General features: G+C 46.0%; 1 protein-coding gene across 2 annotated transcripts in view; it reads left to right on the top strand.

Moving 5' to 3' along the window:
* The window catches only part of SH3BGRL2 (SH3 domain binding glutamate rich protein like 2), a 54,105-nt gene that overhangs the window by 13,176 nt on the left and 16,693 nt on the right, over positions 1-24,236 (top strand). Inside the window, exon 1 of one of the 2 annotated variants that reach the window (XM_075597966.1) lies at positions 10,520-10,549. The exons of the other annotated variant lie outside the window; for it this stretch is intronic. Coding sequence (XP_075454081.1) covers positions 10,535-10,549 — 15 coding nt within the window. The 5' untranslated portion in view covers positions 10,520-10,534. Of the gene's footprint in view, positions 1-10,519; positions 10,550-24,236 lie in introns of those variants that run through there. 2 annotated transcript variants of the gene reach the window in all.

The raw sequence follows: 24,236 nt of genomic DNA, 5'->3' as shown, positions 1-24,236 counted from the left end.
CTCTCATCCAATTATAGTATGTTGGTTGTTAGAAGGGAAGAAAAAAAAGAATGGCTGATTTTTACGGGTGTAGTTTCACCTACTCCTGAACGAGCTGAACCACGTTCATTGTAGCTCCTGGGATCCCCTGTTTCCTGCACTACTTCTGAAGGCGCCCCTGGTACCACTTCTGCAGGCTAAAGAAAATGGAGATTTAAGAAATGGGAAGTAGCCACCAGCTTACCTACAGCAGTACAGATCCTGTGAACCAGGGGTTCCGTGGCTGAAATGTAACCCTTTTCCACCCTGGTGTACCCCTGCTTAACCATTAAGTGACTCTAGGAAGGAATGCTCCTATAAAGTAGTAGACACTAAAAACGAAGCACTTGCAAGTTAAACGTATGTAATATAACCGCCCTTTATGTACTGTGTCATACAATGATCATGCAATCCCCATGGGTGTCATGTATTAAGTGGAGCAATTTGCTCAAATACGGAGCCAATATTTTGATCTGCATCAGGTTTCACCACTGATTTATATCTATATATTTATCTCTCTGAGAAACCCCAAATATTGCCACATAATGTAACAAGGAGTGCCAGTGGGCGTGGCTAAATGTAGACAACAAACAAAGACGCCCAAAGCTACTTACAATGTGACAAAAATGCACAGTGCAATACCTATATATTCTATCGAAAAAGAGTAATTTAATTTAACCCTTTGGCAAAAGCGTCTTAAGCCTGCTGTCACTTTCAAGACATGACCGTTAGCAGGTCCTAACAGTTACAATAAGTACACAGGTAAATCAGCATTTTACCTGTTAGGACCTGCTAACGGTCATGTCTTGAAAGTGACAGCAGGCTTAAGACGCTTTTGCCAAAGGGTTAAATTAAATTACCCTTTTTCGATAGAATATATAGGTATTGCACTGTGTATTTTTGTCACATTGGAAGTAGCTTTGGCCATCTTTGTCCCATCTATCCCATCCTCGTTAATCTTACATTTGGTGCAAATCTCTTTAAAAGAACAGATTAACAGTACCTCAGACCTGCAGATTTATTTGACGCAGAGAAGGGAAAACTGCTCTTGTTTTTATAGGAGCAGCATTTGATATTGCTCTTCACAATATTGAGCTATCTCCTCCCCTAATTGATATAACTACTCCCCAAAACACTCACAGGTGCAAGGGGAGCAAAGCACCTAGATACATTAACAAAAAGTGACGCAGAGTCAAAATGGGGCTATTTGCACTTGGTTTTGGAGCAATGCTTCAGTTGACATCGCCCAAACTGCAAAACTATTACGTGGTCGAGTTGGATGATGTCACCAAATAGAGTCTGCAGTGATGGCAGAGATTTGCATAGTAACTTCTTTAGGGGATTGAGATGCGATGACATCCACTTTCTCTGCTGACGTGAGCTTATTGTGCTTTGTGTGATACTTTGGGGAATGCCCAGCAGCAAAAACAAATACATTGTATATATAAGTCCACACACAGAGGGTCCTTTTTTGCTCGTTCCGATGTTTTTGATTTTGTTTAATAAAGTGCTTGATTCCCCTGTTGAGATGCCGAATAGTGTCACCTGTAACCCAATTTCAGGAGCAGGCCATTATAGGACCAAAGTGAACTAATAGCAGTGGCATGTTTAAAAGGTATGTTATCTATGCCTTTAGATGAAAATGGACCAATATATGTATTTCTAAATTATTTTGTGAATATTTTAATCATTACCAAAGGCTTCAAAGGTTTCTGTGATTTTCACACAATCTCTTGTAATAAGACTGTTTAACTGTATATTCTAGGGCCAACAATCATTAATCCAAAATATATTCATGAATTTTTTGTGAATGGGTTGAAATGAAAAATATTAATTTTTAATACAAGATTTTCTTTTTAAGGGTGAAATCTTTCTAAAACAATTGCATGAATAAAAAGTTTTTTGTTTGTTTGTTTTGCCTGCTACATTAGACTTCTTCTTTTAAAGCTTTGTATATACACAAGTTCCTAATAAAGTCAGGCATTCTAGAATGGTTTGTTAATACTATTACAGAATGTTGGCCTTTTTGGGTATGCAGCACTATCCACAGAATTGTGCAGGTACAAGGAGTCGTCCTGGGAGAGAAGATAGGCTGCGCTTATAGTGCCAGCGACGCAACGTCGCGGCAAAACAAATGTATTGCTGCCGTCGCGTACGCTTATAGTAAGCGCGGAGCGACGTTGGCGGCGGAAATTTCTGAAGCCGGTCAAAGACCTGGTCGCCCGCGACGTCACCGGAAAGCGAATTATAACTTTTGCTAGTGGCGACGGCGATGGGTGACGTCATCCGTCATGTCGCCGTCGCGCACTATAAGCGCGGCCATAGGCAGGTGTTCAGATGTGTGTAAATATTTTCTGTATACAGTGTAAGTAAGATGTAAAATTGTATATTTTAATTCAAGTTTGTTGCTTTTGTATTGATATGTTTGTAAATATGTTTTGTTTTTTATAAATAAAAAAATACCTTACTCTGTAGAGCTTAAAATCGAATTTTTGAATCTTGAGTCGGGAAGGTAAAGGACTTGCCCAGGGTCAGTGACCACTGGCACTGAGATTCAAACCGGGATCACCCACTTCAAAGGCAGTTCTGACCGCATAACTACTCCTTCACCCAAAATTGCTTCAGGCACATTGTAAAAATTAAGAGTGTAGGCTACAGGGCCAAATGTTCTGTTAAAGCAGCAGAACACTGACATGTTTGAAGCAGGGGGTATCCGGAGCTGACCCATGTTAATTTCAGCTTTGGAGACCCCCTGCTTCCCGAGATAATTGCCTCTGTAGGGGGAGCTGGTAGCAGCTCCGCAGGTTTAAATGTCCCTGGTCATGCTGGCCAATAGGAAGCCGCAAGGGATGATGTCACAGCTTCCTATTGGCACACGTGATTCGGGACATTTAAGCCTCTATTTTGATAGCTCCACATAGCCCAGCCGGAGCTGCTACCGGCACCCCATATGGTGGTAATTATCTTGGGAAGCAGGGGTTCCCCGGAGCTGAAATGTACATGGTTCTACTCTGGAGACCCTCTGCTTCAATCGTGTGTGTGTGTGTATGTGTATATATATGTATGTATGTGTGTGTGTGTGTGTGTGTGTGTGTGTGTGTGTGTGTGTGTGTGATGTTTAAAGCAGGATTGGTGCTTCAACTTGCAATATGTACAGTATGCTAGGGAAAAGATAGTGCATGTTCTCTCACAATATGTTGGCATACTCAAGCCATGTAATATATGTTCATGAGCTCACAGATTGGAATTCTTGCAGTTTAATGATGTTCATTATGGTTGACAGGGTCACGTCTGAGTTCATTACCCATATGGTTTCTAACAATCTATATGAACTGTGTTCTGTATTTGTACATTACTGCCTAACCAGAAGTACACCCACTGCCGATTCAGCATCACAAGAGCCTGCAATGATCTAATAACCTAATGGCAAAAAAATCCTGAATGACTGGTTTTGAAGTTTCAGTGGCTTGTGTTAGTGAAGCACATTGGTTAACTTCCTGATAGAATTAAAGTGAGGAAGAAACCTTGTCATCTTACAGAAACCAATATCATATCTCGACACTGTACAATTGTAGTAGGTATTGTAGTAGGTATACTGGTTCTTGAGTAAAAGTTATAAAAATTATAATTTTTACAGCTAAAATGACATCATAATGGAAAGATAAGCCAATCCTTCATAGACCTATCTATATGTAAACACTTTTTTTTTTGCAATCTCAAATCTCTTCTTTGGACTTCAAAAGGTTTGTGAACTTTTGTGTAACGTTGAAAACTTTTAAAGGGAACCATTGTTACACTTTAAAAGCTTTTCTCTAAACTGCATCTATGAAAAGTGCTCTCATGCTTTGTTGACGCATGAAAAAATGTTCACTGCCTGCAAAAGAATGAATGTCTGACAACTTTCCACTCTGTTTGGTTAATCCTTTTAGTGATAAAGTGACATTTAAAGTATTGTTGAGGAATGCTTTCAAACTTTTTGAAGTCTTCAAAAATATTATTTTCGAGAATGTGGAGGATAATACACAGGCTGGGAAATAACTGAGCTATTAATTCTATTTAAGATATTTCTCTAGTCAAATCATTCTTATCTCAAAACAGTCATAGTAAGGTATCTTGAAGTTATTGTTAAGTCTGTGCACCCACTTGGCTCTTGAAAGTGGGCGAGGCTGAGGAGGAACAGGCTTGATTAGAAAGAAGCAAAGCTTTATGTTCTCCTATTGTGGTCCTTTTATTTTACTTTTGTGGAATCAAGGTCATAACTGCACATGGTTTTATTAGGTTGCTGGCATGTTATAAATACCTCATGCAAAGTGTCACAGCAAGACTTGCTTTAAGATTTTCTGCTCTGGCTAGAATATACGCTGCTTTAACTGACCGTGTTATTTTAAAGAACTGGATGTCTCACAAACTTGTCCTTATTTTATTATTGGGCTTATATTGTACTCCAGTAGTTTATGATGTTTACTGCGTCCTGGCTGCAGATCAGATCTTAAAGTCAGATGCAGGGCGTCCTGCACTTCCAGAAATGTTGCTGCCTGCTCCCAGAAACACATTACTGTACTATACTTTTGGGTCTCATAGTGTGTGGTCATCTGACTTTAAGTGTTGTCAGGGCTGTTCTTTACTTGGACATTAGTGATATTATTAACCCTTGTTTATTAATACTAGTGTTGTTTAGAATCAGTCTGTGTTAAGTTTGCTACCTTGTGGCTGAAACATTGCTAATAGATATTGTTGCACATATTACAGGATTTCTTCAGCTTTTTCATTTGGATAAATTTGCTACATTGTGGCTGAAACATTACTAGTACAGTAGATAGTTGCACACACTGCAGGTTTATCTCTGCTTTGTCATTTGCTTTTTTCAAGGGAGTTCTTGCTCTATAGGGTAAGGGAAGTACCAGGATCATTTTGGTCTCTGGGAACGGGCCAGAAGAAGGAGCTAGGAGCCCCAAAACTTTACATTGTCCCCCTTATGCCCCTGTTCTATCCCCCTCCCCCTTGTTTTCCTTCCCTTCCTTCCATTCCTTTCCTTCCATTCCTTCCATTCCTTCCTTCCTTCCTTCCTTCCTTCCTTCCTTTTTTGCCTATTACACACAGTATGTTATCTGGATACCATTTGTGGTTTGACTGTATAGACTAGAATAGCATAATTGTTCATTGCATATTGTTTGACAGATCTGTATTTACTTTTGATAGTAACATTTATTGTTATGCATACCATCTAGTGTCTTTTTCCACATATTTTTCTATTTGAGTGCTGGGGAACACTTTCTTTGTTTCTTATTGTTTATATAGAAGGAATCAGGGTCCCTCTATTGTTCCCGTGCACCACACTAACATTTATTAAGTAATTATTTCTATTGAGGTGCTGTTAATATCATATACTTTATTTTCTTATTTGGAGTAACAATTCACATTTTGGAACAAGCTCTCGAGTTATACACTTTTTCGACTGGTCAAGCAAAAGCAATACTGATTTTATAAAGTTTGTGTGAGTTTAACATGGGTGTAAAAACCAAAATAATCTAATAAAGATGAGAGAGAATCATATAGTAAGGCACATATAGAGGGACACATGTATGGTACTGTATATAATCAGACTACAAAAATAGTGACTAAGCGGTCAGCAATTTATTTCTCCAATGTTTCGATCATTGAGTAAGGTCTACTGCGTTGGACTGAAGCAATGGAGAAATAAATTGTTGACCTCTTCTGCACTATTTTTGGAGTGCTACTCTCTATATTTTCATCGTATTGGATTCAGTTTTGGCATTTCATCACCTGCAAGTATTCTTATTTTTGAGTGCACGTATATTAAATATTATAATTGCTTGGGAATTATAACAGGAACACATACATAAAAGGGTCTGTGAGAAATGTAGGGAAGCGAGCATCAAGGTGCAGTGGGGAGGGGGGAGAGGAGGATAAAGTGTCAGAGTATCAGAGAGCCAGGGAGACAAATGACCTACAGAAATATCAGTGTGTTAGAAATGACAGAGAAGTACCAAGTGATGTTTTTATGTTAGTGTCAAAGAGCATTATTATTTTGAGTCCAAGTATTTTTTTTTGTTCTTGCATGCTTTTAAAGAACAGCAAAGATAGTCTAAAAGATAGCCTGAGAAACCTCCACATAGAGATAGGGCACTCGAGGTCCCATTTAACGATGGTTGGATAAGGTGACGTGACACTACTTGGCCGGAGAATAGCGTCCTCCGGTAGTCTCCACGTGCTGGGCGTCTGAAGATGACGCCACCTTATCCAACCTTGGTTAAATGGGACTTTATCATACTGGTCTCACCGCGGTGAAGTATACCCTTACATGAAGTTCTTTGCGGGATGTTTTTTGCGGTATTTAATGTATCTCTTTGCTGTAGCTAGTCTTTATCTGTTCACCCTGAGCAATGTTGCACGTTATATTTTCTAGCCCGGCTCACTGCTTTGGTCCCTATACTTACTATTAAGGTTTGACTGTGTGACTGCTTCCGTTCCTCACTCGGTTATATATATTTATGTGCAATATTATCATACTTGTACGAGGGTACACTTTACATTTATCTTGAGGGGTCCTTCGGGATTCCCCTCATGCGGAATGGTCTCTCCACCATTTGTCTGCATATATTTATTATTCATTCTGATTTTGTGCAGGGTGCTTGGCCTGTAGATGTGTTTATTTGTTTTTAACCCCCTTTTTCTGTATTGAGTTGTGTATTAATAAATTGCATTTTTGATATATCTTTATTTACCTTTTTTGTGCCCTATTTCTATGTGGAAGTTTCTCAGTCTATCTTTTAGACTCTCTCTTTGCTGTACTATTTGTCCTGCTCCCCTAGGTGCACGCCATCCTTTGATAGTATTTTGGCTGGGTACTAGTATTTTTAGGATGGTGCAGTCTCTATCTACTCTGTTTGAAATGCTTTTAAAGAATCTTCGTCACAGAGCAGGAGGCATATGCCGCTCAAGTGATAGTGGCGGAGCTATGTGGGGTTGGAGCCCTTCAGTACACTGCCCGAGCGTTGCCATTCCTGCCTTGACTCTCTTCAATATCTTCACTCAATCTGGCAAATATATTGGGATGGTTAGCTCAGAATGGCTCAGCCTCTTCCTCTGCTAACTGTTATCCTGGTCCTCAGTCACAGCTCCACCCTCTGCACCAATAGTCCCTAGGGTTGCCAGGTAGCTTCTCCAAAAATACAGGACACAATAGTGAAAGGTGCGACGTGCTCTAGACACACACACCTCACTTCTCTACGCTCCATGCTATTTCCTCCTCTCCTTGGCCCCACCCCCAGGCTCCTGACACCACCTCCCAATTTGGCTGCATTTCCTAGCAGCCAATCAGGATGGTGGAAGCTGCCCAGCCCCCTAGCAACAGCCCTGCTCTCTCCATGGTCAGGGAAATCCTGCAGACCCCAAAAACGGTCAGGTCACTATGTCCAGAGAGGTAATACCGGACACACACATGTTCAGTATTACATCTATTTTTTTACTGGACAGTGTATCCAAATACAGGACAGTCCCGATCAATACTAGAAACTCAGCCCCAGCCAGGGCCTGCTCAGTAAGCAACTAAACTCCTTTCAAACTTGTCAATGTCCCTCCAATATTGCAAGTTACCTCTTCAGATCAGCAATCTGAGACACCAAAGAGACCATTTGCACACACTTTCCACAGAGGTATGCTCCGTGGAACAGCTGCTCCAAATGCACATGTGGCAAGATCATGGGCGTCCACAGAAATGTTTTCAGGGGGGGCATAATTTTAACTAGACAGAGAGAGAGAGTGGGTGTGGGGGTGTGTGGGTGACGGGGTGGGTGACTGACACTTGGGTGGGTGGGTGACTGACTGACTCGTGTGTGACTGACACTTGGATGGGTGACTGACTGACTGTGGGTTGGTGTCTGTATTCATTCACAGACAGACAGACACAAACACACAGACTCTCCCTCTCAGTCTCTCTCTCTCAGTCTCTCCCTCTCAGACTCTCCCTCTCAGACTCTCCCTCTCAGTATCTCTCTCTCAGTCTCTCCCTCTCAGTCTCTCCCTCTCAGACTCTCCCTCTCAGTCTCTCCCTCTCAGTCTCTCCCTCTCAGACTCTCCCTCTCAGACTCTCCCTCTCAGTATCTCTCTCTCAGTCTCTCCCTCTCAGACTCTCCCTCTCAGACTCTCCCTCTCAGTATCTCTCTCTCAGTCTCTCCCTCTCAGTCTCTCCCTCTCAGACTCTCCCTCTCAGACTCTCCCTCTCAGACTCTCCCTCTCAGTCTCTCCCTCTCAGTCTCTCCCTCTCAGTCTCTCAGACTCTCCCTCTCAGACTCTCCCTCTCAGACTCTCCCTCTCAGACTCTCCCTCTCAGACTCTCCCTCTCAGACTCTCCCTCTCAGACTCTCCCTCTCAGACTCTCCCTCTCAGACTCTCCCTCTCAGACTCTCCCTCTCAGACTCTCCCTCTCAGTCTCTCCCTCTCAGTCTCTCCCTCTCAGTCTCTCCCTCTCAGTCTCTCAGACTCTCCCTCTCTGTCTCTCCCTCTCAGTCTCTCAGACTCTCCCTCTCAGTCTCTCCCTCTCAGTCTCTCAGACTCTCCCTCTCAGTCTCTCCCTCTCAGTCTCTCAGACTCTCCCTCTCAGTCTCTCCCTCTCAGTCTCTCAGACTCTCCCTCTCAGTCTCTCCCTCTCAGTCTCTCAGACTCTCCCTCTCAGTCTCTCAGACTCTCCCTCTCAGTCTCTCAGACTCTCACTCTCTCAGACTCTCCCTCTCTCAGACTCCCCCTCTCTCAGATTCTCCCTCTCAGTCTCTCCCTCTCAGTCTCTCCCTCTCAGTCTCTCCCTCTCAGTCTCTCCCTCTCAGTCTCTCCCTCTCAGTCTCTCCCTCTCAGTCTCTCAGTCTCTCCCTCTCAGTCTCTCCCTCTCAGTCTCTCCCTCTCAGTCTCTCCCTCTCAGTCTCTCCCTCTCAGTCTCTCCCTCTCAGTCTCTCAGTCTCTCCCTCTCAGTCTCTCCCTCTCAGTCTCTCCCTCTCAGTCTCTCAGTCTCAGTCCCTCAGTCTCTCCCTCTCAGTCTCTCCCTCTCAGTCCCTCAGTCTCTCCCTCTCAGTCTCTCCCTCTCAGTCTCAGTCTCTCAGTCTCAGTCCCTCAGTCTCTCCCTCTCAGTCTCTCCCTCTCAGTTTCTCCCTCTCAGTCTCTCAGACTCTCCCTCTCAGTCTCTCAGACTCTCTCTCTCAGACTCTCCCTCTCACTCTCTCAGACTCTCCCTCTCACTCTCTCAGACTCTCCCTCTCACTCTCTCAGACTCTCCCTCTCACTCTCTCAGACTCTCACTCTCTCAGACTCTCCCTCTCACTCTCTCAGACTCTCCCTCTCTCAGACTCTCCCTCTCTCAAGGGTGACCAGACAGCCCCATACACACACACACACACACACACACACACACACACACACACACACACACACACACACACACACACACACACACACACCAGACACACACACCAGACACACACACCAGACACACACACCAGACACACACACACACACACCAGACACACACACACACACACCAGACAGACACCAGACAGACACCAGACAGCCACACACACACACCAGACAGCCACACACAGCCACACACCACACACACACCAGACAGCCACACACAGCCACACACCACACACACACCAGACAGCCACACACAGCCACACACCACACACACACCAGACAGCCACACACAGCCACACACCACACACACACCAGACAGCCACACACACACACCAGACAGACACACACACACAGCCTCAGACACACACAGCCTCAGACACACCCACACACCCACACACAGCCTCAGACACACACACATACACACACAGCCTCAGACACACACACATACACACACACACACACACACACACACACACACACACACACACACACACACACACACACACACACACCCTCAGACACACACACACACACACACACACACGGTACGGGGGGTGTTACATACATTAGCTTGGGGCGCGCCCCCTTGGGGGGGCGCACGATTATGTAGTGGGGGCACGAGCAGCTTGCAGGGAAACCTGGGGGCGCTCCGTGCTGCTGCTTCTATGTCTGTGTCTTGCAGAGGGGGCGGGGCCAGAAGATCCGTGCTGCTGCTTCTATGTCTGTGTCTTGCAGAGGGGGCGGGGCCAGAAGATCCGTGCTGCTGCTTCTATGTCTGTGTCTTGCAGAGGGGGCGGGGCCAGAAGATCCGTGCTGCTGCTTCTATGTCTGTGTCTTGCAGAGGGGGCGGGGCCAGAAGATCCGTGCTGCTGCTTCTATGTCTGTGTCTTGCAGAGGGGGCGGGGCCAGAAGATCCGTGCTGCTGCTTCTATGTCTGTCTTGCAGAGGGGGCGGGGCCAGAAGATCCGTGCTGCTGCTTCTATGTCTGTGTCTTGCAGAGGGGGCGGGGCTTCTCTCTGCACACAGACAAGCCCTCCTTCTCTTCCTGTCTGCTTCCCGTTTTCAGCAGCATGGGGGGTTGGGGGATTGGAGCATGTCGCCCCCCCAGGTGAAATTGTGGACTGATTAAGTGTGTGTTGGTGGTGTTGGTGGTGGTGGTGGTGGTGGGGGGGGGAGTGATTGAGTGTGTGTGGGGGGATTGAGTGTGTGTGTGGGGGGTGGGGGGGATTGAGTGTGTGTGTGTGTGGGAAGTGTGTGTGTGTGGGGGGATTGTGGGGGGGGGGATTGTGTGTGTGTGTGGGGGGGGGGATTGAGTGTGGGGATTGTGTGATTGTGTGGGGGGGGGATTGTGTGTGTGTGTGTGTGTGGGGGGGGGGGGGGGATTGTGTGTGTGTGTGTGTGTGTGTGTGGGGGGGGATTGAGTCCCCCCCTCCCTGCCCTTTGCCCCCCCCTCCCTGCCCTTTCCCCCCCCCTCCCTGCCCGTTGCCCCCCCTCCCTGCCCTTTGCCCCCCCTGCCCTTTGCCCCCCCCTCCCTGCCCTTTGCCACCCCCCCCTTCCACTCCATGCCCCCTGCCCTTCCACGCCCGGGCAACGCCGGGTATATCAGCTAATATATATATATATATATGTGTGTGTGTACTGTATAAACACAGACTGCAGTATGTATGTAAGTACTGTATGCAGTGTTATAAACCTCACATTTTGTTCTCTCAGGTACAGGGGAGTGAGTTTGGGCGAAGGGGGTTGGTGGTTTGTGGATGTCATTTAATTGTGTATACAGTATGCTGAGTAGTCTAAAGAGGTTCAAGTACGGTAGGCATCATGGAAGGAGACACTGCGGAGGCTATACACAGCTTGATACATGAACCGTAAATCCAAAAAAGTGAAGCACAAACAATGCAATAAAAAAAATCTAAAGTATATGTTTACACTCAGACTTCAGTACTGAATATATATCTTTATACGTACAGTATGTACTGGATACACAGATTGCAGTACGTTTTCATATAATAAAAAATAATTTGTTTTATAAAGTGTTCACTGGTTTAATTGTTTTAAGACGTTTTTACTATTTAGCAGTACATTTAATACACTTACAGTAGAACTGGACATGAAGTACTAAGGTTTTCAAGCCTTTGTCAGCATGTACCATGCAGTACAGTGAGTGTCACTTATTCGGTCCTTCAGTACTGTTGTGAGAAATAAAAACCAGTGTAAAATTCTCTCGTAATTTGTTTCACTTCACAAATGAATTGTTATCTTGTTTCGAAGGCTAATCCTTTCTTGGTGATAATGCACGTGCGTGCGAGGTATGCAGTGTTACAAACCTTACATTCGGATCTCTTAAAGAACGGGAAGGGAGTTTGGCTGGCTGGTGATGGGGGTTTGTGGATGTCATCATTAATTGAATCATCATTAATCATTAATTGATAAAGTAAAGCGCACTGAATTTTTCCCTTTACTAGAGTCAACTGAATCCCTGAAGTATTCATAGTTGGCAATGAGAGAGCCATATATTTGTGATACAGTGGCTTTCTTATCTGCTGCATCATTAATTGCTGATTAGAAAAATTAGACTACAATCTGGTTTCCCTACAGCAATTGACATTGCACTCTTTCTCGGCTCACGAAAAACTCAGGAGTGAGTGACCAGAAAGTCTAACTAAGTTGAAAACATTGAACTTTTACGTTTTGCAACAAAATATTAAAACAACCACATTTTGATAAGGTCTTGAATGGTCAAGGCCCTTAAACAATGAGGAATTGTAATGAATTGCAGTATATTGCTGGATCAGTCTTGCACCTGCTTGAGACTTACAGTACTCTACATAGACTAACTAACTTAACACATTCACTGTGCCATCTGGTAGATAGGCGATGAATTTCAAACAAACAAATCAGAAATCTGGCTGGCATATCCTGTTTAATTCTGGGGTGGATAGCAACACGAAGGGCTGCCTACAGTTGTCTCCAACTAAACACTATGTATATTGATTACATCTCCAAAACAAAACGATTGATGTCCGGACTTCAGTTAAGAAAAACTGAACATACAGACAGGCTATATCTGTAAGTGGGATTGAAGCTTCAGTTCTGGAGGCATCTGTCTGTCTTTTATACGGATGTCTGGAGTTTTCCAATCTTCAGTGTCAATATTATACAAAAAAGCAGTTTTAAGCGTCCTCACCATGGCCATTTATGGATTATCATTGAAAATCATCTGGTTGTTGTTTCCAAATGAGAGACAACCCGGACATGTTAAGTGGAAAAAAAACACCCACTTCCACTGACCGTTTTGAGGGAATTGGTCACTTTAGTTAATTTATAATTTGCTAGAATTTTTCTTCTACAGTACCTACATTTTGTGAGTAGTACTTTTGTAGTTACTTTTTATGTCTTGAATTGTTATTTTTAGTATTTCTTTCCAATATTTTACCTTGTTTGCATGACAATGTACTGTATGAGCTTTGTATACTTGATTAATGTTGTAACTGCTTTATGAACAAATAGCCTATGTATTTAAAGGAGCAATCCTTTTCTAGGCCCAATGTGTACTAATTGCATTGACCTGTTAAGTGGTTATTTTTCCAAAATCTTACACATGAGTATTTTTCTTTTAATAATTTTCAATGTTAACACAAGTTAATCATAACACACCGTTTACTAAAGCAAATACCTTGATGTTAACTCCTGTAACCCATAGACCCCCACCCTATCGCAGATCGGGCCCCCTAAGGTGTTCTGTGGTCTGGCTACATGTCTTAGTGTGGTGCATACCTGCTGGCAACAGGAGGGACTGAGTCTCCCACGGTGACATGGGGGAACCACAGGACAGGTTACTGAGGTGGATGCCTTCGTTCTTCTTCAATGGTGCAGAGCCTCCATCTGTAGTAAGCCTCTGGGATACAGGGTGGAATCCCTACCACAGAAATCCCCTCCCAGGGATGAGAGATTCCAGTCTCAGACAATAGATCCTTTTTAACAGCAAACACTTTATTCAGTCTCCAGCAGCAGCAGCAGCTGCAGACAGGTACAATCAATATACAGCCCACTAGCTGTTCTCCGTTAGGATGGTCCCTGCCTCCACTCTGGACCCAGGGCCATCCAGAGTGGGGCTAGCTCTTCCCTTTCCCCCTGTAAGAGGTATTTGGTCCACTTATAGCTCACTATCAGCTCCACTCATCAGGAACCTAACTAACTCACTCTCTGACTCACTTACACTGTCCAGACAGCCCACTAAATAGGAAGTGACACTGCTCTTTGTAGCTTCCAGTAGGCACTGCCCCTGTGCCTCTTGATTGGACACAGGGTCAAGCGACCTACCTTCACTTACTCAGCACAGTGTCAGAAGTGAGGAAAACCCATGATAACTCCTGGCAACCTGCCCTTAGCAGGGATTACACACAGGAGGAGGATAGAAATATAGCCCCTAATCTTACCAGGGCTACATAAGTGATATGCAAATTAGTTAATTATAGCCTAAAATATAATATTCCTTCCATATTCACTAATCTTCGTTAAGGTTAATGGCAGGAAATAATGAGAAAGGGACCCACTGTAAGGAATCCGCTCCTCGGTTTACTGTTTGCCTTACCTTGCAGACGTGTGCAGTCCTGGAACACTTCCCCTGATATTTACTGCAGCCTGGATTCACTCACCAAAGCAATACTGCCACACGCCCCTTCTGCCATTGGTTCTCTGACCTTTAAGTACTGCTTTCCCACAATGCTCCCTGCCGAGCATAGTCCTTCCTGGATGTCTCTGTGTTCTGCCATAAGCCTTGTCTTGTCTGTCTCCTTGGTTCCTGAGACCGGCTGCTAGTGTCACGCAGCGGTCTGTTCCTGTGCTGAAGCGGAGTACTCTCCTTGTTGTCTTCAGCCCCCTGGTTCCTGTGACCGGCTGCTAGTCTCATGCAGCGGTCAGTTTCTGTTTCCTGTGCTGAAGCTAAGTACTCTCCTTGTTACTTCAGCTCCTTGTTTCCTGTGACCGGCTGCTATATTCACGCAGCGGTCTGTTCCTGTCGCCTGTGCTGAAGCGGAGGTTTCCCCTGCGTCTTCAGCCTCCTGGTTTCCTGCACTGAAGCGGAGGTTTCCCTGTGTATCTTCGGCTTCCTGGTTCCTGGGGCCTACTCTTTCCCTAATCTAGAGAGGCCATGTCCTGGTTCCTGCGCTGAAACGGAGGATTCCCAAGCCCACTCAGGACTCTTGCGCTGAAGCACTGGTTTACCAGTGCAGCTAGGCGGTGTGCTACTCTGGTCTGTCTACCACCTCCTGAGACCAGTACCATGGGCCATGGTCGCCGCACGCGCAGAAGCCACTCCCGCGCTCCTAAGCTGAAGCGGGGCTCTCCTGACTACCTGTTGCCGAACGCCTGCTTGAACAACGTTTACCCTGATGTCTCCAGTCCTGACCCTGGCGTGTCCACCGACGATGCTGTCTTCTCCTATCCTGATCCTGCTACGTACGACTACGAACTGCGCAATCCGGATCCGCCTGCGCGGTCTAAGGTCGGTGCTTTTACAACCCCACCTCAGCCACGCGGTCCGACCCAGGTTTGTGGCGAGCACAGCCGTGACAGTATGCTCGGCCCCACAAACTCGGACCGCCCTGTGGTGAGGGTTGGTAAGTTTCTGTCTGAAATCCTGTCCCGGCCTGTAGACCAGTCCCAGTTTGAAAACCAGTATCTGTGCGAAATACTACCCCTGATTGAAGAACAGATTATGTATGAAGGTTTAACCCCGTTGCAAAGACAATGCCGTAACGATCTCATTATTAAGGCTTACTGCCTCAAGGACTTAAAACGGTCTCTGGCCGCTTGTGTTTGCTCCCCTGGTTCCCCTTTAACCTGGGATAATGTGAATCCTATCAAACTTGCCAACGCCCAAGATATACTCTTTGCCTTGGCCTTATCATTGGACATTCCCGTAGTACAACAGGACCCTCTCTTCATGTTGGTTCATGCTCAAGACACACTCCGTGTACTTTCCCAGACTTTGGACATTTGCATAAAGAAACAGGACCCTCTCCTCGCCAGCTACGCTGCCGCTTGGCAGTCCCCCTGTACTGACAGTCCTGTCGCTAAACCTGGGGACGTATCTCCCTCTCCAGGAAATGACCAAACTGACCCACTATCACTGCCCCCTAACGTAGAAGCTGCCACAGTCCCTAGCCCTGATTGTACACCCGGGTACTCTGACACCAATGATACATCTACGTTAACCCCTGCTGATCAGTCCTGTGAGGTTCCCCTGGAAAATACGTACACTGGCGACACACTTTATTCGAGCTCGGCTAGTCCCACGAATTCGGGTATACCCGGGTGTATTGAGGTTTGTGACTGTTTTCTGCCCGAGTGCATTGAGGTATTTCCAGGAAGGGATTGAAGCATTTTATTCCCGCTGGCTGCAATACTGCACAGTGTATATATATATACTGCATTACAATTCATGAATTTATGCCATCTGGTAGACACGCGAAGCATTGCAGCCTATTAAATCCTAATCATTATCATTTAACAGATCAGCCGCCCATCAGCCAGGCATGAACCCAGGCTGGGAAGGCAAACGCAACGGGGCTTGTCAGAGGTGAGGAGCGGCGCATTCCAGGTATCTGCCAGGTACATACTGGGTATTTGCTCGAATAAAGTGTGTCGGTGCAGTATATTTCTCTAGCCAACACTAAGGCTCTAGTATCCGAGAACAAGTCCCTTTGTCCCTCTATTCCTAACTCTGAATCTCCCTTTTCAGCCCTAGAAGTTTTTCCTGCTTTAACCCCTGCTAGGCAGTTCTGTATGCCTTCCCTGTCAGAGAACGAATCCCTCCTACCTCCACGTACTCAGTTTGAATTTCTAAGTTCTGTTCCCAGGGTCATTCCTGTATTAACCCCTGTGGGGCAGCTCTCTAAGTCCCCTTTGGTAACCCCCTGTTCTCCGCCAGCCATGGTCACGTCCCTAGCTCCAGAGGAAAAATCCCTTGTCTCACCTATTACAGAGGAAAAACTCTCTATGTTCTACTCTCTGGTACTGTCTGCATTAACTCCTGTAAATTCTTGCTGCCTCCAAGCTAATGCCTTCGTTCTAGCCTCAGAGAATGTGTCCCCAAGTCCTACAGCAGAGGTTGCATTAAATGACTTCCCCAAGGTTGCTGAATCCTTAGTTAGTTTTTGCTATAAAACCCCTGCTTCAGCTCAAGTCTCAGCTGCTGCGCCCCCTGAAACTTCGGCTAAAGTTCTGTTTCCAGTTAAATGTATTCAGTTACCAAGTTTTTCCCTAAGCTTGGTCGCAGAGTTCCCATTCCCGGGTACTTCGCTGAACCAGTCTGTCACCCAGAGAGCGATGATCCCTGCTTCAGCACATAGTCCCCACGTTGTGGAATCTGCAGTCATTTCTGGTTTCCCAGACACTCCTTAGCAAATACCCACTTCAGAGACCAGTACAGTTATGATTACCCACCGTGTACTGTCTGTGTTCTCCCCTTCTAAAAGCTTAGGGTTAAAACCGTACAGTGTTCAGTATGCCCCTCCTGGGGTTCATGTGGTGTTCCCAGGAGGGTTTGCTGACACACTGTTTTCACTCAAAAGTGACGCTTTTTCATATGTGCTAGCTAGAAGCCTGCACACAGTTTCCCCTCTCTCTGAAATTTGCCTTGCTGGCCCTGATACTCGGAGAGGTAAAAACCTCCCTTCAGATTCAGAATCTCTTTCTATAGAGGTCGTCCTTGCTGTTAGTTCCCATTATTTCTCTGCCCATGCAAACCCTCCAGGGATCAGCATATCTGTTGTTACCCCCTTAGTACAGTCTGAGACCACCCTGCATATATTACAAGTCCTGGTGTTTAAATCTGAGCTATTTAGTTTTACTGCCCTTGCTAAACTTCAGTCCCTCAGCACTGCAGCTAAATGTGCTCCAGCAACCGTTGGGTTACTCGGGGTAAAAATTAAAATTAAAGGGTACTTTCTCACACATGTCCAGCAAACATAGAACCTCAGTGATTGATTGATTCTAAGTCACTTATCACTATATCTGATTTTCTCACTAGTAAAACCCTGACACCCTCACCACTGGCTAGGAGTCCTGTTATCAGAATTTTTGCACTAGTAAAAACACCTAAATCTGTTTTTGTCATGACAAGCACCCCTGTTGTTAGGGCCCTTGCAGTTTTGGATAAGACTCCTTTTACTTCAAAGGTTTCTGCTATTGTGAGTTTCCACGGTTCCAACTTACCGCTTATTGTCTCTTTAACTCCCATCATTACTCTCCCATTACCAGTCACTGATTCCCAGGCACCAGCTCCTGACGCTAGTTCTCCTATCGGTACCCCTGCTTTGCGAGATGTTTCTGTTATGGATTCCGAGCCTCCAGCTCCGGAGTCAATTCCTTTACTCGCTGCTGTTTTTGTAGTCTCTCAGGTCCCTGTCACTGAACTACAGACTTCAGCTTCTGAGGTTAGCTCCCCTCCCTCCGCTACCTTTGCTCTGCCTGATTCTCAAGTTTCTGATATTAAAGTCCCAAAGCCTATTCCTACTCCCCAGACAATACTATCTCCCACTGAGGGTTCCCCAGTATTTGGGAGCTCCACTGCTGAGTGCTTCTCTGCCTCTGTGAAACCATGGTTTTCCCCCTCAGAACCTTCTGTTGCCCCTGTTATTTCCTTTGAGTTGGAAATACTCTGTACGTATCCCAAGATTTCGGTCTCTATGTCTGGTTTACTGCTTGCCCTGTCACCTTCCATACCAATACCGAGAAATGCTCCCACCCTCCCTATACCCTCGCTGACCACTACCTGGGAGACCTCTGGAGGAGAAGTCCCTCTCAAATTCCTACATGCAGAGGTCAGCCAAGACCCGAAGGTCGTCCTGGTATATTCGATCAACTATCAAGGCCGCTTATCCTAAATTCTGGTCCCATTACTATAAACTGGGTTCCCAGTGGGGGTTCTTCTGCCGTTTCTGCTCCGGAACCCTCTGGTTCTTCACAGCCTTGGATTCCCAAGCCATTTCGCGGGGCGAGCCATGTACCAATGATATCTCTACCACCACTCTCATATCCTAGAACAGTACTCACCAAGGAACTACTCGTTTACGGATCCCCTTTCCGCCTAAAAAACTTTAGGAACAACTCGATGTCCCTGAGACCCATGGATGGCCCTGTCTGGCCGCAGTTCTCTCCGGGGGGTGGGGGTACACAAAGGAGTGACCATGAGTCTCTGGACCATGACTCTAACACCAATCCTAGATGGTTCAGGAACAACTCCTGGTCCCCCAACTCTATGAGTGGTCTTGTTCGCCCGGAGGTCTCACGTGAAGGGGGAGGGGGGTACTGTAAAGAATCCGCTCCTCGGTTTACTGTTTGCCTTACCTTGCAGACGTGTGCAGTCCTGGAACACTTCCCCTGATATTTACTGCAGCCTGGATTCACTCACCAAAGCAATACTGCCACACGCCCCTTCTGCCATTGGTTCTCTGACCTTTAAGTACTGCTTTCCCACAATGCTCCCTGCCGAACATAGTCCTTCCTGGATGTCTCTGTGTTCTGCCATAAGCCTTGTCTTGTCTGTCTCCTTGGTTCCTGAGACCGGCTGCTAGTGTCACGCAGCGGTCTGTTCCTGTGCTGAAGCGGAGTACTCTCCTTGTTGTCTTCAGCTCCCTGGTTCCTGTGACCGGCTGCTAGTCTCATGCAGCGGTCAGTTTCTGTTTCCTGTGCTGAAGCTGAGTACTCTCCTTGTTACTTCAGCTCCTTGTTTCCTGTGACCGGCTGCTATATTCACGCAGCGGTCTGTTCCTGTCGCCTGTGCTGAAGCGGAGGTTTCCCCTGCGTCTTCAGCCTCCTGGTTTCCTGCAATGAAGCGGAGGTTTCCCTGTGTATCTTCGGCTTCCTGGTTCCTGGGGCCTACTCTTTCCCTAATCTAGAGAGGCCGTGTCCTGGTTCCTGCGCTGAAACGGAGGATTCCCCAGCCCGCTTAGGACTCTTGCGCTGAAGCACTGGTTTACCAGTGCAGCTAGGCGGTGTGCTACTCTGGTCTGTCTACCACCTCCTGAGACCAGTACCATGGGCATGGTCGCCGCACGCGCAGAAGCCACTCCCGCGCTCCTAAGCTGAAGCGGGGCTCTCCTGACTACCTGTTGCCGAACTCCTGCTTGAACAACGTTTACCCTGATGTCTCCAGTCCTGACCCTGGCGTGTCCACCGACGATGCTGTCTTCTCCTATCCTGATCCTGCTACGTACGACTACGAACTGCGCAATCCGGATCCACCTGCGCGGTCTAAGGTCGGTGCTTTTACAACCCCACCTCAGCCACGTGGTCCGACCCAGGTTTGTGGCGAGCACAGCCGTGACACCCACACCTGGAAAATATGCTAGTTTAAAGCATTTGACTATATTTTGCAGATTTATATTGGCATATTTCCCAGGTATCCACCCACATGGTGTATAGGTTAATCTATTTGGAGGTATGTAAGGCATTGGGTACGCTCCTAAAAATGCTCTCTCGTCAGTTCAGTGTCCGGATGGGATTAAAACCTAAACTTCAAGATATCCTAAAATTACATGATGTGAACTCTAGGCTATTAAGTTCAATTATGGCCTTTATTTCTATAGTGAATAATGGCTGTACCTGTTTTGGGTCCATCATGTTAAATGCCTTTATTTTACTAAGCTTCGTGAATCTAGGCCATGGTGAGCTGAAACTTGGGAGGGGTTTGATTTCCTCTGGCTACTCTCCGAGTGATGTCACTTTGTGTTCAGAAAATGCTTGTACAGCCAGCGTCATCCTCTGTATCCCCACCCTCCTTATCTTTATTGGCTCTCTGATAATGGCAAGGTAGGATAAGGGGAAAACACTTAATTGACAAACATTTCCCCATTCAGAGGTTCCAAGAAACTTGTAATCCATTTCCCCAAAAAAATGAAAGCAGACATATCTCCGCTATTGATATGGATAGTATAGTGGTGCCAATTAGACGGTTACATTCTTAAGGCTAAGGCCCCGCTCCCTCCGTCAGCGCTCCCGCACTGCAGACAGGCGGGGCGCTGACATACACAGACCGCGATATGCGGTTTGTAGGTAGCGGGAGGTGGGCGGGAGTGGGAGGCTTGAGCGGGAGGGGGGCGTGGCTTGAGCGGAGGGACCCGCTACTCTCCCACCCTCCCTCCACGGGCTCGGGCTGGAGCTGCTGATCACAAGCAACACACACACTCATACACACACGCAGGCACTCTCTCACTCACTCACACACACACACGCACGCACGCAGGCACGCACGCACGCACGCAGGCACTCATACACACACACACACAGACAGAGGCAGGCACTCCCGCACTCAGGCACACACATACACACACACATACACACACACAGACAGGCACTCACGCTGCTTTCCCTCCACACTCCTCCCCGCTCCCCGAAGCCTCTCCTCCTCCCGAAGCCTCCCTTCCTCCTTGGCTCACAGCCACACCACGTGACGCGTCAACGCTAGGGATCACAATTCTCTTGTATCCCGTAGCGGCTGACGTGTCACAGCGTGTAGCGAGCTGTGCATCCAGGGGGGACCGGGACCGGCTCGGGAGGATTCCCCTGCTGGTGGGGAAAGCCCGTGCAGCCGCCCGCGCCGCCGGGCGCAGCGGGTCCCAGCCCTAACAGAAGGTTGTTTTCCGGACACCTATGTGGGATTACACTTTTAAATAAATGTGTACTTTACAATATTTAGCCAGAATGGCCTAGTTCTGCAGGTCTGAGTTAAGCCAGGGCTTCCAATCCTGTGGAATGTCTCCCTGGCCACATCCTCTGTCATGCTCCAGAACCCAGAAGAATTCCTTTCAAGTTATATTAAAAGGAGGTTTTTGTGTTTATGTCCACTATCAACAAACATTCCCCCCCCCCCCCACCCTCCCTTTTCCCAATTTCCTAAAACCAGCCGTTTGCCTCGGATAACCTCACTTCTCGATAAACACATAAAAGCCAGGCATGGCCAGTAGCCTGACCTGCCATTAAAACAAGCCCTTGTCTTTTTAAGACAACTTGCACTAAAATTAAGTTTATTAAAATAGTGAATTTGTCATGGCCTTATGACCCCTGAATACCCCCTAAGAAGGGAGTGCTCTAGTCTGGACTAAAAGTATCTTTTCTGAGAAACATAATTAGATGAACATTTCACAAATAATAAACGGTGCCAGGCAACACTCTATACTAAACAAGACAAATCTGTGTGTGGGATAATAACATATGAGACACACACACTATTTTTTATGAGAGGTGCAAAAGCTAAAAGGAATGTCCTATAGCCAGTAGGACCACATGTGGTTACGAGACAGAAAACACAAAAATATCCTCTTAGTACAGAACACCACATAAGTAAGTCAAAACAGAGGAAGAGGAGCAATGTAGGAGGATATATATATTATTTTTCCCTTTTGCATATCTCTCGTAAACAAAACTTATTTTTGCAACAACTTTTTAATTTGCAACAAAAACGAGCAAGCAAGCTAATTTTGTTTTTTATAGAACTACTTGTAGAGCGCACAAGTATTTAAGTGAAGGGGCTCATCAATCCTGTTATAGCTACAAGGAAGTGGCATATAAACATGAATCAAATTAGAGCAGGGGGTGGGCAACTCCAGTCTTCAAGGGCCACCAACAGGTCGGATTTTCAAGTATCCCTTACAATCCGACCTGGTGGTGGCCCTTGAGGACTGGAGTTGCCCATTCCTGTACTAGAGGTGTACTTACTCCCCCTCCATGCCTATCTGTGTGACGGTGGTGATAGATGCATGTGAGGGGAGATGAAGGTACGCAACGGCGAGCCACCAGAATTAAGTAGAGGAGCAGCCGGTAGAGGAGTTGGGACTTGCATGGAGGCAGAGCAGGACAGCCGGGGAGGAGCTCGCTGTAGCAGCATGAACACCGGAAGTAAGAAAGACTTCCGGGTCAGTCCGCAGGGGCGCACTCCTTCCCGGCTGTCCTGCTCTGCCTCCTTGCAACTGCTAACTTCTCAGCAGGTTGCTCCTCTGCTTTATTCTGGTAACCCGCCGCCGCATACCATCATCTCCCCCCACCTGCCTCTATCTGCGGTAGAAGAGAGACATGGTCAGCAGGGCCACCGACAGGGGGGGAGAGTCGACCCCCAAGAGCGCGGGCCCCAGGGCTTTACCCGGGCTATAGCTACGCCCCTGGTTACGACCCTTTTAGGATGGCTACCTCTGAGAAATGATTTATAACTCGCTGCTGATGAACAAATCCCAGTGTAAATCTGACCAAACCTTTAAATAACAATTGAGAAGATGTTCCATGGCCGAGTGCTTTAATTTGAATCTATATCCAATACTTGATGCTGAGTTTTGCTGCGTCTTTGAATTCTCTTTTGCAGAGTCTCGGGTCTTGATTCCCATTTGTATGTACAGCATTTACCAAGGCGCCATATCTGTGTTTAGAGGCGTCAGCATGAAAAAGATTATGGGTTAAGAGAAAGGTCAGACCGTGGTTTTGTTGACTATAAGAAACTAGATGAGATTGACTGACTGGGCTTCTCTGTGTCAAAGACAGAAGTACCATGATTCTTATGCAAAATGATTAATCCAGTTATAATGCACAGTTGGCTCATAGTAAGATGACCTGTTCTGAAATTTATACCACACAAAGGTGTGTTTAATTATGGTTTTTGTTTCCTTTGCATGTTTACACAACTCCTTTTACTGAACCCCGTCCGCACCCGTGACAGTGAATGTGTTTTAATGTGTAACAATGTCTGCATTGTTTTCAAATAATAAGAAAAGGATATTAAAGCAATAAGTCCCCCAGAAACCTATCTGAATTTAATTCAAGTGATTTAGTATTTTACCCCCTAAGCACGCCCTGCTTTTTAAATTGAAAATGTTTATGTTTATAGTGTTCAAAATCATGATTAATCTCCCTTTTCTGTGGTTACCATAGTAACATTTAGACAGCAATGGGCTCTAGGAAGGTCTCCATTTTAACATCCCGGACACTTATAATTATTATAAGATGGTAAATAATAAATAGTCTTGTTATTACTTATTTAATATTTAAAACCTGTATGTCCCTTGAAGGAACCATCAGATTTTAAAAATGACACCTGTATTGGTCAGGGTAATAGGAGGCCTCTTAAAGCAGCACTACAAGTTGCAGTTTGTGTGTTTTTTTTAGTTATACTGCAGGATTGAAGCAGGGTGTCTCCGTAGCTGAACTGTGTTAATTTCAGCTGCAGGGTCGCCCTGCTTCACGAGATACTTACCTCCATAGGGGGGTTTGGTATCTCCTTCATGTTCAATAGGAAGCTGCAAAGGATGACATCACGACTTCCTACGCAGGAGATTGAAATCCGCCATTATGTTAGCCCCAACAAGCCCCGTCGGCGATACCGGCACACTCTACAGAGGTATGTATCTCGGGAAGCACGAGATCGCCAAAGATGAAATTAACGCGATTCAGCTCCGGGGACCTCCTGCTTCAATCCTATAACTAAACAATAACAGAAACTGCAACTTGTAGTGCTGCTTTAAAAGGAAGTACACATGCTCATCGCTTACTGCTGCTTTAATGGTTGCCTGTTAAGATAAAAGCCCTTTGCTGCCAAACAGTTAAGTAAGGGGTTGTTATTACTACAATACTTGGCATCACTATGCACAGCAGTGTTTTCTTTGAACAATTTAGAAATAGAGGTAATGTAATGGCCTTATTCTATATTGTGCGATCCGATGCACCCATAAAAAGCCCCATTGACCGGATCAGCGCTATTTCTACATAATAAGGCCCTACGATTATTAAACTCTTCTCTGACATGG

Source organism: Ascaphus truei, chromosome 4 (genome assembly GCF_040206685.1).
Source record: "Ascaphus truei isolate aAscTru1 chromosome 4, aAscTru1.hap1, whole genome shotgun sequence".
NCBI lineage: Eukaryota > Metazoa > Chordata > Amphibia > Anura > Ascaphidae > Ascaphus > Ascaphus truei.
This window is presented reverse-complemented; position numbering and strand designations above follow the sequence as displayed.